Source organism: Punica granatum, chromosome 6 (genome assembly GCF_007655135.1).
Source record: "Punica granatum isolate Tunisia-2019 chromosome 6, ASM765513v2, whole genome shotgun sequence".
NCBI lineage: Eukaryota > Viridiplantae > Streptophyta > Magnoliopsida > Myrtales > Lythraceae > Punica > Punica granatum.
Genome location: NC_045132.1, coordinates 23,317,405 through 23,334,163, shown reverse-complemented (window position 1 = coordinate 23,334,163; position 16,759 = coordinate 23,317,405). Strand labels below are relative to the sequence as shown.

The 16,759-nt window shown below is 44.2% G+C and overlaps 4 protein-coding genes across 4 annotated transcripts; all 4 read right to left on the bottom strand.

The window, feature by feature from the left end:
* Positions 1–1,817: 1,817 nt before the first annotated feature.
* LOC116211280 (lysine histidine transporter-like 2) lies at positions 1,818–4,586 on the bottom strand. Its single transcript, XM_031545589.1, has 7 exons — positions 4,287–4,586; positions 3,731–4,114; positions 3,123–3,516; positions 2,740–2,845; positions 2,543–2,634; positions 2,381–2,449; positions 1,818–2,290 (listed from the first exon to the last, which is right to left on the bottom strand). Exons 1-7 carry the CDS (start codon positions 4,457–4,459, stop codon positions 2,192–2,194), a joined length of 1,317 nt encoding a protein of 438 aa, XP_031401449.1. The 5' UTR covers positions 4,460–4,586; the 3' UTR covers positions 1,818–2,191.
* Positions 4,587–5,421: 835 nt separating this feature from the next.
* LOC116211279 (ankyrin repeat and sterile alpha motif domain-containing protein 1B-like) lies at positions 5,422–8,539 on the bottom strand. The gene is made up of 2 exons (XM_031545588.1): positions 7,355–8,539; positions 5,422–6,865 (listed from the first exon to the last, which is right to left on the bottom strand). The coding sequence occupies exons 1-2, from the start codon at positions 8,063–8,065 to the stop codon at positions 5,612–5,614; spliced, it is 1,965 nt and encodes a 654-aa protein (XP_031401448.1). The 5' UTR covers positions 8,066–8,539; the 3' UTR covers positions 5,422–5,611.
* Positions 8,540–10,678: 2,139 nt separating this feature from the next.
* On the bottom strand, positions 10,679–12,749 carry LOC116211991 (pentatricopeptide repeat-containing protein At3g04130, mitochondrial-like). Its single transcript, XM_031546558.1, has one exon. The coding sequence runs from the start codon at positions 12,602–12,604 to the stop codon at positions 10,973–10,975; it is 1,632 nt and encodes a 543-aa protein (XP_031402418.1). The 5' UTR covers positions 12,605–12,749; the 3' UTR covers positions 10,679–10,972.
* A 138-nt stretch (positions 12,750–12,887) lies between these two features.
* LOC116211992 (glyceraldehyde-3-phosphate dehydrogenase, cytosolic-like) lies at positions 12,888–15,859 on the bottom strand. Its single transcript, XM_031546559.1, has 12 exons — positions 15,586–15,859; positions 15,446–15,469; positions 15,249–15,349; positions 14,889–15,004; positions 14,678–14,777; positions 14,368–14,514; positions 14,209–14,269; positions 14,029–14,126; positions 13,771–13,913; positions 13,587–13,670; positions 13,348–13,437; positions 12,888–13,189 (listed from the first exon to the last, which is right to left on the bottom strand). The coding sequence occupies exons 1-12, from the start codon at positions 15,842–15,844 to the stop codon at positions 13,135–13,137; spliced, it is 1,278 nt and encodes a 425-aa protein (XP_031402419.1). The 5' UTR covers positions 15,845–15,859; the 3' UTR covers positions 12,888–13,134.
* Positions 15,860–16,759: the final 900 nt, after the last annotated feature.

Below are 16,759 nucleotides of genomic sequence, written 5' to 3'. Positions count from 1 at the left end.
GCGAAGCTTGTCTCAGTAGGTCGTCTCTTAAAAGTTGTTGTAGCACGTGGCTGGGAATTACATTATCTGGATGTGAATAATGCTTTTTCTACATGGAGATCTCGACAAAGAAGTCCATATGTCTTTGCCATTGGGTTTCTTCTTCCAGTGCAAACAAGTTGTGTCGTCTCCAAAAGTGTTTATACGGATTACGACAAGCTTCTCGCAATTGGCATTGTAAGTTTATCTATCCTGCTCCAATATGGTTTTAAATAAGGAAAAAGTATAAAAATTCCTTTATGATTTGGGATCGGGACAAATTGCTCAATGTGCTTTTGTTAAGGACAATTAGTCCCCATGTGGTGTACTCCGTTAGCCATAGGAGGTTACAACATTATTTTTTTTCCATTTTTAGTCTCAATTTTTAGCATTTTAATCATTTTGGTTTTAAATATTTTTTCTTTTATCATTTCTATCCTCAACTTTTCATTTTAATCCTAGAAAGAAAATCGAAATGGAAGGAAGGGTCGGGACTGCCAGTCGGCGACCCCAGCTTGCAAATTGAATAGGAACTCGGACTTGGAGTACCTGGTCAATTCGGCCCGACCCCTCTACCAAGGTCGTCGGTACCCATGGAGGATGCCGGCGACCTCGGTGGAGGGGTCAGGGCCGCCAATCGGTGATCCCGACCCCTCATTCCCTTTCGATTTTCTTTCTAGGATTAAAATGAAAAAAATGACAAGTTGATGATAGAAATGATAAAAGAAAAAAGATTTAGAACTAAATTGATTAAAAAGCTAAAGATTGATGACTAAAAATGAAAAAAAAACTAACATCGTAACCCTCTATGGCTAACGGAGTACACTACATGGGGGCTAATTGTCTCTAACAAAAGCATATTGTGCAATTTGTCTCGATCCCAAACCATAAGGGGGTTTTTATATTTTTCCCTTTAAACAATCCGAGGCAAATCACTCTCTTTTCACCTTCTCCAGTTGTCATTCTTGTCTACGTCGATAATATGATTATTGCCGCGAACGATTCCTAGTAGTGTGCTAGATTCAAGGAGTATCTTCATCGATGCTTTCATATTAAGGATCTTGGTCCTCTGTCTTATTTTCTAGGAATGGAGGTGATACGACATGTTAGGTTCTCAGCCTGCCTAATTTCCCATGGAGCAGCAACATCAACTTTCTTAGGATGTTAAACCTCCGTTTCTTAACCCCGGGCAATATCGTCGACTTATTGTGAGACTTACTTATCTCACAACTATTTGTCCCGATTTGAGATATGTTATTCATATTCTTTATGCAGAAACTACGACGAGATCATTGGGATGCTGCTATTCTTGTCCTCTGCTATCTCAAGTAGTCCCCAAGACAAGAAATTGTCTTACGACCTTCCTCATTATCTTTAGCAGCATATTGAGATGTAGATTGGCCGTTTGGCCCATGATGAGGCGTTCCTTAACTGGTTATTTGGTTACTCTCGGTAGCAGTCACATCTCTTAGGAAATCAAGAAGCAAACCACAGTATCTCGATCATCAGCGGAGGCCGAGTACCGATCTATGGTTACTATAGTTAGTGAATTATTGTTGCTCCACAGCCTACTAGATTCATTGGGAGTGCGGCACAAGGAACCCATGACCTTATTTGGGATAATCATGTAGCTTTATATATCGCCTCAAATTCGGTACTTCACGAGCGCGCTAAGCACATTGAGATTGATTGCCACTTTGTTCGGCACGACTCTATCATGACTCGCCATGTGTCTACATGCTTCAAGCTCGTGGACATATTCACGAAGGCACTTCGGCATGATCGTTGTCATTTTCTCCTTAGTAATTTGAGATTTTGGAATTCTCATTGTCCAACTTGAGGGGAATATTACAAGTAGATTTTCTTCTTCACTAGGAAATCTTGTACATTAATTTCCGTACTATATTTTTCGGTGGAATTTTTTTTTTCGGTGGAAATTCCGTACTATATTAGACAAACATATTTTAGGACGGATTCTTCTTTCCTTATGTTAGGATTTCTTTTTTTAATACACCGTCTAAGCCTTGTATATACAGAGATATTCACAGTGGATGAAATCAAGTTTTCTCTGCCCAATTCATTCTTCAGAACTAAAGATCACTAGCACCACCATTAGTTTTTTGTTCATTTCCATCTCGCGTTGTATCATCGGAGCAGGCACAGGCACAGACGCTTAAGAGAAGAACCGGTAGTTCTTTGATGAGACAATGATCTGCCTCAGCCCACCGATGGGTGCTATAATCACCAGCATAACACCGACGATTATACAAGCCTGAAACGAACACGGATAAGGAACGAGTTAGTTGCAGGAAGAGGGTGTAACTGTCGAGAGTCTGGAGCGGTAAATGATTCTAAAGCATACCCAGTTTGTGAACCAGGATAAGCTGAACTTCTTGGGCTTGTAGATGGCAAGCCACATGGTGCATGGTAGCTGGTCGAACGGAAAAAGAGACAAAAGTTTCAGCTTTCAAGCAATACCGATAAAGTACATAACCTTATCAGAACAAAGCAATGTTTCGCTTACGAAGTAAGTGGTCGGGGCCAGAGCGAATCCTCCAAAGAATCCCAGAAGGCTGCCAAAGAATGGAACTGCTATACCCGTGACCATCGTGAATGCTGTGAAATAGATTTTAGAGAACAGATTATTTTAGTCATCTGCGAAGAATGCATGAACGCCAGCTAACGGTTATACCAAAAATAGTGAGAACTGAGATTGCTTACCAACATATATAGTTCGGGTGATGAAACGGAGCTGGAAACAAGGTTTGAAGTGCATTTTCTTGACAAGGAACGTCTCCAGCATGTCAAACACCGGCATCGCATATATCTGATCTCACAGAGCACGGAAACAGAGTCTGAATCAGATCATGGCAATCGAATTCCCATAAGGGAAAAGGCAGAAAAATGGGGTAAAGAAAATATGTCAACGGGAAGCAGCTCAGTATCATTCCAGGAATTCCAGGAAAAAAAACACGCATCGGTTGGATTTGGAAGAGGTGTTGGATGATCCTACACAGCACGACCTTGCCTTTCCCTCAATTTCTTTGTTTCTAAAGAACCGGGAAATGGAGAACTGGAAAGCTTTTCCAGGGTTATAATTTTACCTGGTAGCTCCCGATGACATGGACGACGACAAACATGTTTGCAGCGGCAATGAGCCAGGTAGGCTTATTGAGGGTGATGAGAATGTTATCATCCACAGCGTTACCGAATATCCAGTACCCAATGAGGGCCACAGGGAAGTAGCAGATGGCCACAACTATGTAAGCAACCACGACTCCCCTCCACATGGCCTTCTTGGATGGGTTCTCGGGAGTCGAAGGGATCGTTGCTTGGATCTCAAGCGCCACATTGTGGCCGGCATATGCAAAGGCCACATCTCCAAGAGCGCTGAAGAAGTTGAACATCACACCAGTGCTGGTCGAGGCCTTGTAGCTGTAGTCCACATCGGGTTGGACACCCTTCTTGAGAGAAGCTGCCCAAGCAATTATTGAGTAACTGCGGAGAACACAATCAAAAAGTATATTATTGAGTAACTGCGGAGATCGCAATCAAAAAGTATACTCTGAGGTGATTAGAAAGTCAGTAGAGTACATACTCGTTTCAATGAAAGATTTTTAGAAGCAATTCTTTGAAGATTAAGGTGAAAGAATACTGTTTCTGGATGTTTTCTTGAACATAAAAAACGTCATCACATAATCGATGTTCATACCTCAAGGACATGACTGCAGCGGCCAATGATACGATGGAAATGGAGTTGAAGTTGGGAAGGTGGGAGAGGACAAAGTTGATCGATGCAAATATGATAATGAAGTACGTGGTCTTGATGGGGGTGCAGCTCGGACAGACCGTGTCATGGAACTTCTTAAGGGACTTGCCGCCTGTGACCATGTACACAATACAGACTCCGACCTCCACGATCAGCTGCTGGGGAACCACGATCCACAGTCCGAGCTTCTCCCCGAATGCGTGCTGCCCAAGCTCATGGTACCTGTCGAACCTTTTCCCAGGCACCATCTCGTGCATCTCCACCATCTGCCACAATGTGTACAGCGTAATGATCCATGATAGTAGGAGGGCTGCTACTCCAGGACCCCTGCATACATTACATTAGTTAGATTGCGAAAATTTCATACTTCTTCCCATCTTTATGTAGACAGGATTATGTTAGGGAAAAGCATTTGCAAAGCGAGTATGACGTAAAAGAATCAGACATTATTCCAGAAAACACAAAACGAACAAACAGGATATTGATATTTGAAAAGTACCATCCAAGTTCAGCCATGGCATAGGGAAGGCTGAGGACACCGGCCCCAACCATGGCAGTGACATTGTGGAAGGCGGAGTACCACCACTTGGCATTCCTCGAAGAGGTGATAGGGAGCCAATCGTCGACCGACTGTTCCCCCTTTGTGTTGCTCCGGGTGTCTTCTTGGGCCATTATTAGTTTCTTCTTCCTGTTTCACTACTAAAAACTCGGAGGAGAAGAAAACGAAACAACGTCAACAAGAGAGACCCCGGGACCTCCTAATTCCGAGATGTGGTGGGTGCTTATAGGAATGGGAAGTTGTGAGATTTATAAGGTGATGGAACTAGAGAGAGGCAGGCTATAATTAGCAAATGAGGATTCAAATTTCTTTTCTATGTATGTAGACATTGAGATCTGGATCTATGGAAAACCATCCGCTGCCGAAACAAATTCACTGGTCCTCAATGCTTGGAACTTTGCTTCTTTAACAATTTAACTGGTCCCATTTCTCCGGAGGGACTTCAATTATAACGAGAACACAATGTATCTAGACATGCCAAAAATGATTAAATCTGAAAGCTATGAGACAGATCAACGAACCTGCAACAACCAGACACCCATCGGCACTAAGCCAATACCTTGATCTCTCTTTTCTGGAGACAGATCTCTTATCAAAAAAAGATCGGACTTATAATCCTTCCCACGTTCGATATGCAGCGAACATACTTGGGTGCTCTGTCTCTTTCGTTCTGCTTGAGTCATGCAACGCTAGGGTGATGCTAATGGTTACTTGGCTAGGGTGGAATAGCTTTTAATCTGGGGCCGGAGCAATTTGTCTTTGCATCTCCAATGAAGGCAACACCTTTTAGATCCTAATGAGTAATAAACCGAACAATACCGACATGGACTCTGCCAATTATCAGCAAGAAACTCAAGGAGGGTCGAGGATGCCCTTGCATGACTCGGGATAAGTTAAAAGACTTGGGAGCCAAGGAGATTCGTCGGAGGAAATAGTAGAATGGATTTTTCTATTATGTTCGCAATACTCGGTAGACAGTGTCCTATATTGAAATCGTTCTGAGACTAATGAATCACTCACTTTCACTGTATTTCGGTAAAGCCCTGTTCCGAAGCAAGAAATTCAAATCTCGGACTGAGGAAGAATCGATCTTCGCATTCTGCATAACTCACAGTCACGTTTTCTTTTTTTAAGTTATACATTCATGCTATTATACACACAATAAAAAGCTCCATAGAGATATCTCCAGGTCAACACATTAGAGGAAGGACCAGAAAAGATTTTACTCAATAAGTTGGGGGTCTCTCCAACATCTACTCAAAAAACTAATGAACACTCGCACTGCTTTCTACGGCGAGGCTTTGAGCACCAAAGCACAGGTACTGGTTCATCAGTTTCTTATTGAACGACCCCTGTTTCCTGTTCATCTCAAGGTTTCCGCTGTAGGACTGACGAATATCGGCATTCTTCCTTTTATCAGCTGATGCCATAGGTGATGACACAGGGGATCCTGAGTATGAACTGAGATGAGAATCTGCAGACATGTAATGTAGCCTAGGCTGAATTACCCCATGCATGAGTCCCGTCGTGAACTTCTTTCTTGTGTAAGGGCTCGGGAAACTGTTCTGATACGACATTACCCTTTTATTATTCGAAAGGGATGACTGCTTGGCATACTGTTGCCGCAATGGAATTGGAAAATCACCCAAGTTTCTGCTGGCATTTATTGACTGATCCAGAGGATCATTGTCGTCATCTCCCAACTCTGACTTCGGGGATCTTCGGTCTTTTCTTTGCCTGGGCCATTGAAAGAGGAATTTCAGACGGCTTGAGACACTTTTCTTGGAGCCCGAAATCTTATAATTACCGAAAGAGTTGCAGGAGTTGATCTCACTAACTTCGCTCAAGCACCTGCTGTGTTCGACACTCGGTGAATCATAACGGGAGTCTAAAGTGCTCTCGATTCCAGTGTAGAGAAAAATCTCTGCATCAGGGATCAGGAATGATGTCCCAGGACTTCCCCCAAGGCCCTCTTTCAGGTGAGACAATAGGGCACTTCTCGCCTGAGTATCTCGGCAGTTTGAGATCCCTCCAGCAGAAATCAGCTGCTTGATTAGAATCTCAGAAGAAGCAGATCTTGGCCTTTGTCTTAGGAGATCCAGTGGGGTCATGTTGTTGTTATCACGAATGTTCAGGTTGATATATCTCACAGTCATCAGCAGCTCCACGAGAATCGTCTGAATGTTCTCAGACACGGCCACATGAAGAGCCGTCCTCCCGTCCTTGTTCCTGATGTTGATGATGTCGTCCATAGCTATGATTTTACCACCGACTAGCTGCTTCATGAGCTCAATCTGACGGTCCACCCTCCGGAAGCCAGGGGTTCGGAAACCAGCCACAGCAAGATGAAGGAAGGTGTCTCCGTGGTTGTTCTCTATAGAGGCTAGGGACGGAGAGGAGTGGATCAGAACCTCCACGACACTTAAGTAGCCCCTGTAAGCCGCCACGTGTAATGCTGTATTGCCTTGATCATCTCTTGCAGCGATATTATCGAAGGACAATATAAGATATTTCACAACCTGCAACAGAGAACATTACAATTCATCCTTTATCAGAATCGAGATTATTCTCAGGGAATAATGAGCGGTACCACAAACTGCATACAAATGAATGAAGAGTACCTATGCAGAGTTGAACTAGCAAAAGATATATGTATGAATGCTTCGGGGGATACCGAGGAGAAGGTGAACAATTTTAGTGTTTGACATTCCGATCTACTTTGTCCTAACAAGGCATTTCATCTCACCATAACCATCTATCAGTACTTCAGCTCATACGATAATCACATTGGATCACCTAATCAAGCAACACATTCATTCCCAGGCAGTTGTAATAGGTAGAGAAACAATGCAAATTCATATCCTTTTCCTCGTTATGTTATCTTCCGGCGATTTATGGGACTTACGCTACTGGATCAACTATCAAGAATTCTACAAAGCTCCCTGCCTAAGTGATGTTCGGAACATGACAGCGAAAATGAGTAAAAGGAAAGGCTCCTGAGGCCTTACCTCAACCTGCCCTCTTCCAGAGGCTGAGTGCAAGAGAGTAGAACCCTGCAAATCTCGATACATCAACACGTTGGAGCATTCCCCAAGAAGCTCCCTCAAGATCTCCACATTCCCTCCTCTAGCCGCAGCATGGACCGCCCGGTTCATCATCTCCGACTTAAAGCCCGAACTGCCATCACCACCACCCTGCTCTCCTTTATCCGCGTCTCCTCCACCAATAGAACAAGGGAACAAAGCAAAATCAAAGAGCAGCCTGAAGACCTCCGAGTTCTTGCTCCTAGAAGCAGCATACAGCATGTCAGTTACACCATACTCCCCTTCCCCAAACACCAGCAGAGGGTCTCTATCCAGCAGCTTCTTCACAAAATGGATATCCCTGGCCGAGGCGGCCGTGTAGAGGAGCCAGCCTCCGTATCCCGCTCTAATAAGGGAGTTGGGGCCTGTCTTGGTCTCGCTCTCAAGGAGGAGCCTCTGGGCCACCTTGGATCGGCACCTCGCCACGTCCTCGAACTGGGCCTCGTCATCCCACACGGTCTCGAGGCGTCGGATTCTGCGGAGGGAGGTGAGCTTGATGAGGAGGTTGGTGTCCAGGTGGAGGAGCTCCCTGACTATGTTGTACAGGCCATTCGCTGCGGCCCAGTCGATCGGGGACGCGTACCACCACTGGTCCCCGGTGCTCTCCCACCGGAGAGGGAAGTACTCCGGCGGCATCCTTCTTCCGGGCTCGATCAACAGAGCAGGAGAATTTCACAGGGCAAGTACGGGTTGGTGGAAAACAGAGCAAGAATCTTAGGAGTTTACAAGCAAAAGTGTATCAAAACAGGAAACTCCCGGGAAGGAAAGGAAGCTTTTTTGGGAAATGCTGCGATGGTTTTTTTTTAATAATATAAAGGAGATATAAAAAAAATTAAAATAATTAATAAAGTGGTACGAAATGTCCAGTATCCCTAAATCAACAGGCGAAGTCGTGCGATACGCTTTTTTTTTTTTGCTGCAATGTTTTTTTAACGACTCAAGCAGTCAGAACACACCCACAGAGAGAGAGAGAGATGATCAACTGTATGATTGAGAAGGACATGAGAGAGAAGGGTGAGGGGGGGAATGGGGTAATTAAAGAAACCAACCCCATGATTATGAATGTTTTGATAGGTCCACCGGGGAGGAGAAAACGAGGGGAAGGGCGGCCATTATTGCCCACTTAAGAAAGTTTCAGCAGAAAAAGGTTAGAGGATACCACAAAAAGGCATCGTCTTTAATCTGTTCAGCAGAGGATAACAAAACGAAAAACACAACCACTTGATATCCCTAAAAACCAGATTTTTGCTGGGCAAGGTGGGTTTTTTTTTTCTTTCCTGAATAAAAGGTCGAGAGGGAGAGATCAACGTAATAATTCATCTGATATCCAGAAGGGCTTCACAGTTGTTATAGAATATTTCATTCTCCCGAATTGGGAAAAGGCTCGGTGAGACACATCTCACCTAGGTCACTACGATCCTATCAAAATACACAGTGAATCAAAATAATTTATATATAGTAGAGGGCAATGATCTATTACTGTAAACGCTTTCGTATTTAAATTAAATTTTAATAACTTGACTTCTTCTTTAAAAGAAGAAATTCGTTACCAACTAGACTATTATTAGGCAAGGTTGTTTTTTTAAGGTGGAGAGGGATCTCGAAGTGGTTGGTTTAAAGCTTCGAGAACAGATTCTTCTGGTCGGAGATGATGATGAAAAGGATTTAGATCAGATTTGTCTTCTTTGTTCTTCTCTCTCTCTCTCTCTCTCTCTCTCTGTGCAGAGCACTCTGTTTTCTGCTGGATAGGAAAATTTCTTATGGTCATGGATTAGTTGCCAGAAAATGGAAATTCATGTGGACTCAGTCGGATAAAGTTTTCTTGATCCACCTTTTTTCCATGGAGTTTCTGTATTCCTCCATTTTTCCTGTCATCCAAATTTCAGCAAATATCACAGACAATGTCAAAGCATGCCATTTCTTTGGTGTTATTAATGACTAGGACTAATCTCAGCTCTACACATGGTATTAAGTCTCACGACATATGGTACAACAGCCTGATGGCATCACAACTTGTAGTTCGATGCACGTCGGTTCACATAAATCACAATGTAATAAATATGAAAAGAAAGACAAGTTAGGGAATAACTAAATATATATATAGTGTAAATAAATTGTGGTGGCATGTTCCCGGGAACATAAAATATCGGTCACCGGCTCATTCTGACTCCTTCTCGAGTCAAATTAAGCCCAAAGGACAGGTCAGTGAGGTGGCTAAATTCGATCAGATATCATTATTTTATTTTATGATTATGACGAATTAAATAAATAAATAAATACATTACATTGTTTGTCTACCTCATATACAGCTTAGTGTATTTTTGGGCCTTCTGTATATGGCACGGGAGGTGCCGGGCTGTGAAGTTTCTGGCCATTCATTATTCTTGACCCCATCTTCATGGAAGGACGGTGGCACCATCATTACATTACACCACGCCACCAAAAATTAGCCCCTCCGAATCGCAATTTCAACATAGAATTTTGTAGGGCTGGCAATATTTCATACGATACGATAACACGACACGGAGTTAAACGGATTTGGATTGGACATTTTTGATAATCGGTCTAAATGGGTCAAATCCGTTTAAACACGGTTAATAAGCATGTTTTATCGGGTTGAACCGTGTAATCTGATTATACACGATTAAACCTGTTTATTTAAACACGTTTAATCGTGTTACTATAATCATGTAACCCGTTAACTCATTTATGTATTTGAATTTACCAAAATATCCTTATGTAATCCTAACTTCCTAAGTTCCTAACATAATTTTCTTTCCTTTCTTTCACCCAATCCAACACATGTCGTGTTAACGTGTTCGGGAAAACGAGTTAATCGGATAAACATGTCGTGTTAATATATCCGGATAATTGAGTTGATTGGATAAACAAGTTGTGTTAACGTGTTCGGATATTGTTTATAATCGTGTCGCGTATACGTGTACCTATTATGACACGTTTCGATAAACGGGTTTAAACGGTGTCTAAACGGGTTGACACGGATATAAACGTGTCGTGTATGGGTTTCCAAAACCTGACCCGTTTAATAATCGTATCGTATACGGGTTATGACTTTGATGACACGAATCCCTTTAGACACGACACGACATGAATTGCCACCCCTAAAATTTTGTGAAACTGTATTAGCCGGTGAGATCGATCAGATGCCACAGTACGACCTTGCGGGGCCGGACCACAGAGCATTGGATCCTGTCCTTGCTTAGATAGTGTCATGCATAGGATCACGAGTGAATAGAATTGTCTTGAAATAGAGACAATCACATGGCTCTATTGCCATAAGACAAACAAATTGAGTCAGTGGGTCAGAGAAAAGAGAGATCTTTTTACCTAAATAACACCGAAAATAGCCCAACAAGAAGTTGCAGAAGCTCACATAGAGATTCCCTAATCACTTTGAGCTATGACGAGTGAACAATGTTCCCGTCTTGCAAGACTTTCAAAGAGATCCAAGCAACGGACTGTGTTGCCGGTCACCACCGCCTCTGGCAAGATCGCCCGGTTGTTATCAAAGTGGTCTGTCAACTATATCTCTGTATGTATAGTTGTTTGTTTTGTGGACTTTAGTTTCATCATCAGGCCTTCGATTCTCTCAGCAGCATCGTACATGTTCCTCTCCTTCACTTCCTCCAGCAGCAGGCGGCACGTCTGCTGCCTCGGGACGATGTCCTGGCCGACCATCTCCTCGAACAAGAGGTAAGCCCAGTCGCACTTGTTCGCCCTGCAGAGCCCATGAATCAAGAGACTGTAGGCTGACAGGTCGAGACTAATATGGTTCTTGTTAACCATGTGGTCCAGCAATTCGCTCAAGAGACTGTCCGTCTTCCCGCTCTTAAAGCAAGACTTGAGCAGGGGATGGTACGTCTGAGCGTCGGGCTTGCAATTACCAAAGCTGTCCATTTCGTCGAGGAGACTCAGGGCCTCCCGTACCTGTCCATGGTGACAGAACATAGAGACCATGGTATTGTACGTAGACGTGTTCCAGGAAACCCCATTTTCGGGCATCTCCACTCTGAAGACATACGCAGCATCTTCCAACCGCCCTGCTCTTCCCAGGACATGAATCAATGAGTTATAGAACAGTGAGTCGAGTCTGCACCCGACTGATTTCATTCTCTCGCGTATCTGCAGTGCCTCGTCGTACCTCTCCGCCTTGGCGAGATAATTCATGACCGTCGAGTAAGTGACGATGTTTGGGGGGCACCCTTGGCCGTGCATTTTGTCGAACAATTCATAGACTTTAACGAAGTCGTGCAGGCGGCAATAACAGTGGATTATGATGGAGTAGCTGATCACGCAGGGCTGGGTACCATGCCCCTTCATCTCTTGGATTGTCCATAGAGCCTCATCTACCCGATCGAGCTTGCACCATCCATGGATGAATATGTTAAATGTGTAAGCATCTGGGGGGATATGAGGCTTAAGTGCCAAGAATATCTCGCGAGCCTGCTCGACCTTGCCCTCCTTGCAGAGCGTATCAAGCAACAAGTTCATCGTCTCGATGTTCTTCTCCAACCCGAGATTCTCCAGCTCATCGAATAACCGGACGGCATCCCTCCAAAATCCAGCACCAGCAAACCTTCTCATGACCTTGCTCACTGTGTTAAGACTCACAGCACCGCGTTTTCGCATCTCATCTAACATTCCCCTCATTCTCTCCATCTGCTTGCTCTTTCCCAGTATGTCGACAATCGCATCGTACGCTTCCGGGACGTGACAGAAGCTCGAACGCGATTCAGCCCATCGGAACACACCCAATGCCGATTTCCAGTCATCCCGAAACCGGTGGAGCAGCTTCCCTACGAGGCCATGGGAAAGCTCCACACTTTCACAAGCCCCATCATCGATCAGATTCCTACAGACCTCGTCCTCGCTGCTGCCGACCCGGACCTTCGACACGACGATGTGTAGATCCTTGTTCACAGATTCTTCCCGGAACTGACGGTCTCTGCTTCCCCCAGCATGGCGGTAGGGCTCGACCGGAGCATGGGGAAGAGCCCCCGAGGTGAAATGAGCGCTAGGGTTTCTCGACAGTGCGCGAGGGAACCGAGTACGAGTGAGGCTGTGTCGGAGGATGAGGATCATAGCGCTTCCCATCTGGGTATAGATTCGCGAAAGCTTGAAAATTTGTTCCTTTTTCAACAAGCCGACGTGCATCTACTAGCCTGCGCTTAACCCCCGGTTTTTGATGAGATGTTTCAATTTGGGCTTAGCCCCCTGTTTTTGATGAGATGTTTCAATTTTGTCAGCTAAGACTGTGAAGGATATAGTACAGGCGACAATAGTGGTTAAGACACAGACTCGGGTCAGATCCGTGGAACCAAGCAACTTGCCGAGCCGAAAAGAGTGTACATGCGCTGAGCCGATGCTTAGCATTCGATAATATCACGAACCGGGGAACTTGTTTTAATTTGTACGCAATAGAATTTGGAGAATGAAATTCAGGCAGGATCGCGTATGACATATATTGTTGTAATAGAAGAGGGCAAAAGAAACCCACGTAAAAACCATTCTTTCATAGGGAAAAAGACCATAGCCAACCAACATGATACATGGCCTGTATTTTCAAGTCATTCTTATTCGACAAAGTAAGCCTATCAAAAAGGAACGAGATTGGCATAACATAGAGACTCGAGAACAAAACATCAGTAGTATGTAATTGGGACCCGAAATGCCATCCTGTGGATTCAGCAACAACCTTTCACCGAGGCCATGTGGACGATCAAGTCAATAACACGAGAGCTGCAAGAAACACCGGGAAATTGAGAGCAGTCAATGAGAGTGACCAACCAAATGAAGAGGCAGTCTGAGATTCATAATTCATCGACATTGATTGAACATGTTATGTTGATTTGAAGGCGAAATGGCGAGGACAGAGATGAAGAGGAAGGAACGTTTACCTGTAGCCCCACTCATTGTCATACCACGAGACCAATTTCACAAACTGCTTGCTCAAGGCAATTCCTGCTTTGGCATCGAAGATGCTGGACCTGCAGAGGAGTTGATGCAACCGATTACTAAGGCAAGCCTCATACGAGGTTTCATATTGATTGTGCTGAACCTGAAGCTCACATGAAGATCCAGGATAGCATCAAAGGAAGAAAATTGAGCTTGTCCAATAGGGGAAGCAACAGTTTACCTGCTATCACCAACAAAGTCAGTGGAGACGACATCGTCTTCAGTGTACCCGAGAATGCCCTTCAGTTTGCCCTCGGACTCCTCCCTAAAGAAGCACCTTTGAATGTTAGAGAAAACCTTATAGTAATGTAATGGGATGAATGAATGAGACAAAGGTGGTTTTGGTTTGAGGATTCAAAACTCACTTGATGGCAGCTTTGATCTCCTCATAAGTTGCTGGCTTCTCGAGCCTAACAGTGAGGTCCACAACTGACACATCAACTGTGGGAACTCGGAAGGACATTCCAGTTAGCTTGCCATTGAGTGCTGGGAGGACCTTTCCAACAGCCTAATAAAAAACGAATACAAGATTAGAAGAGCAGCTCAGATCCCTTAAGAATTGCAACCGAAGGGCTAAATTTATATGTACAGAGGAAGTCTATTGACACCAGCATCCAATTTACCTTAGCAGCGCCAGTGCTGCTGGGGATGATGTTAAAGGAAGCAGCCCTTCCACCTCTCCAGTCCTTCATTGATGGACCATCAACAGTCTTCTGTGTAGCTGTATGGAGAAGAGTAATGACTATTAATGTTAACCACTTGGAAATAATAAAATGTACATAGTAAACACGGGGAAGGCTAACCAGTAATGGAGTGTATGGTGGACATAAGACCCTCAACAATTCCAAACCTGTCATGGATAACCTGTAAACATATATATGAAGTTTTAAGTAACTCTATTGAGAATATGTATTTGAATATTTGAGGTCGTTTAACAAATCAAGTTAGCTTTGACGCCCAACCTTTGCAAGAGGAGCGAGGCAGTTGGTGGTGCAGCTAGCATTGGAAACAACATCGAGATTGGGTTTGTAATCCTTCTCGTTGACACCCACAACAAACATGGGTGCATCCTTGCTAGGAGCAGAAATGACAACCTTCTTTGCTCCACCCTAATCATTGAACGACTACATAATTTAGTTGAATTCTATGCATAAACATAACATTTTAATAGCCTACAACCAAACATCAAGCTCTATGTGAAACAAAAAAATCCAATGACAAGCTACATAATCAAATAGCAGAACTATGGTGTCGGGGGGAAAGAGAAAGAACCTTCAAGTGAGCAGCAGCCTTGTCCTTGTCAGTGAAGACACCAGTAGACTCCACAATGAACTCGGCACCGGTCTCAGCCCATGGAATCTCCTCAGGGTTCCTTTTAGTGAACATGAGAAATCCAGTTTAGGATCCGATCCATCTCTCCATTCCAAACAAAGAAACACAGACAGGACATTGAACAGGGTTTATGGGGAACCAGTACTAGTACCTGATGCCGAAAACAGTGACTGGCTTCCCACTGAAGAGAATGGTCTTGGAATCCTTGACCTTCAACTCGTGGTGCTTCCACTGGCCGTGGACACTGTCATACTTGAACATGTATGTCTGCATTTAACCATTCAACAACAAGCTCGCAGTTAAAAGCTCTGCCCCTGCATCTAACAAACTCGATATTCCGTAGCTAGTTGGACCCTGAGCCTTAATCTCTAATCATGTCAAAATTCGGATATGTCCGGTATAAGCCAATCAATCAGGCCACACCCAAAAGTGAGTGAATCGCAAAACGATAGATGCATGTCCTTCAAGAAACAACTGCATACTGTCAGGTTGATGTCAAGAACAGTCATACCATGTAGTCGGTGGTAATGAAGGGATCATTAACAGCAACAAGCTCAACATCATCCCTCTGAAGAGCAACCCTTGCAACCAAACGACCGATCCTCCCGAAACCTAACGAATCATAAACAAAGCTCAGGTTTTCAGTACATGAGAAGATGAATCTTCTTAAAACCCAGAAAATGGAACAGACCAAGGTAAGGCACTGACCATTGATACCGATCTTAACCTTCCCTGCAAAACCAAAGCAGACCAACCAAAACCCGTCAGCAGGGCACTAAACAAAAACCCAAAGGGAGCTTGGAACATGAAACTGAAACAGGATTGACATCAAAAGATCGGATTTTTACCCATGACAAGAGCTGAGCTTGGTGACAGAGATTCAGCAAGAAGCAGAGAGGGGTGTGAGGAATCAGAGATGAGCAGATGGAAGAGTGATGTGGTGAGGGAACAAATGGCGAGGGGTTTATATAAAGGGATACCTGATTCTGGAAGAACCAGTGGGCTCTTGCTTTCTTTCTTGGCGAAGACGAAAGCAATTGGGGCCGCTGGTTCTTCCTCGTTAAACCCTGCGTAAGCCAGCCGCTGATTCGATAAACCACAACACATCCACCAGGAACGGTGCTACCCCGCGCGCGTGGGGTTCAGACCTCCTAACTCGCGACGGGTCGTTCCCACGCGCTTCGGGCGGCGGTGGGGGATGCGCAGGCGGTCCGGAGAGGAACATTCAAATATGTTCTTGCCGCTTTGAGCTGTGGATTGATGCATGGACCGGGTGTAGGAGAGCCCGTGAGTCGCATTTCCAGGCCCCCAGTCTCCTGACCGGGGAATCCATGGACCCGGTGCACTGAAGAATGGCTCCCCAGGAGAAATTTGAAAAGGCTTTGGCTTGCTTGATTGAAAAGTCAAAAAGTCAAACTTTCAAGGGAGTGGAAAGTCTGATGAGCTGAACCAATAGAAGCCGACGTGACAACAACCTTTCCTGGGCATGAACCCTGCTGACTCGACCAAATTAGATTTTTAGTTTATATTCACAACAACTTCAATTTATGACTTTTACGCTATCCCGTTAAAGAAATTGGGCCGTATCTCGTTATAATTCTCCATTACGGATTTGATCGAACGTTCAAGAAAGTAGACTTAGAATTTAGATGGGACGTGATCTCCTTAAAATCATTCCAAAAGAACAAGCTAGGTGATGCCAAAAGGTCAACACCAACAGTTGATCCTATAAAATGCTGACAAGCAATTGCAGAACCTCGACAGCATTTCTATCCAGATTGAAGAGTAACACCTTTGTCTCATATCATATCAAAGAGTTTATCATCGGAGCTTATAATAACAGTAATTCGCGTACATAAAGCCCGAAGAGTTACCCTCCGCTCGTTTCCCTCGTCGGAGATCTCCCTAGAATCATCGGCAAGTAAAAGTCTTGAGCATCATGTGGCTGCAGCATTTTACACACATCGATAATATTCGTAAAGATATGATCTTAGGGACATGTCAATTCAGACTGACACTGGC